We start from the raw sequence: 320 nt of genomic DNA on the forward strand, positions 1-320 counted from the left end.
CTTTAAAGCTTTTATTGTCGTTCATTCTTCCGTCAGCTGTCGTTAGCTTCAGCTGCTAGCGGCTCGAGTTAACTGAAATAAACAAAGCTCGTGCTCACCTTCTCCCACATCTTGGCAGGAAACGCTGCTCTCTCGATCACCTTCATGTAGAGGAAACACTGACCTACAAACACAAACACAAACATTATTAAGTATTCTTTTAAACTGAGGTCAGATTTCATCAAATACTTTACAGCTCTAAAGGTTCGCAGCAGTTTCATCTGTCAGACTTCTGATAACTGAAGGAACCTCTGAGGATGAAGACGTTCATCTACAGCAGT

At 41.9% G+C, this 320-nt stretch overlaps 1 protein-coding gene across 1 annotated transcript in view; it reads right to left on the reverse strand.

Annotated features, from left to right (window-relative positions):
* mak16 (MAK16 homolog (S. cerevisiae)) overlaps positions 1-320 on the reverse strand; it is a 5,728-nt gene that overhangs the window by 2,698 nt on the left and 2,710 nt on the right. The window contains exon 4 of the mRNA XM_035658858.1: positions 99-163. Coding sequence (XP_035514751.1) covers positions 99-163 — 65 coding nt within the window. The remainder of the gene's footprint in view (positions 1-98; positions 164-320) is intronic.

Source organism: Morone saxatilis, unplaced genomic scaffold (genome assembly GCF_004916995.1).
Source record: "Morone saxatilis isolate NCDOM2014 unplaced genomic scaffold, NCSU_SB_2.0 Contig16, whole genome shotgun sequence".
NCBI classification, from domain to species: Eukaryota; Metazoa; Chordata; class Actinopteri; family Moronidae; genus Morone; species Morone saxatilis.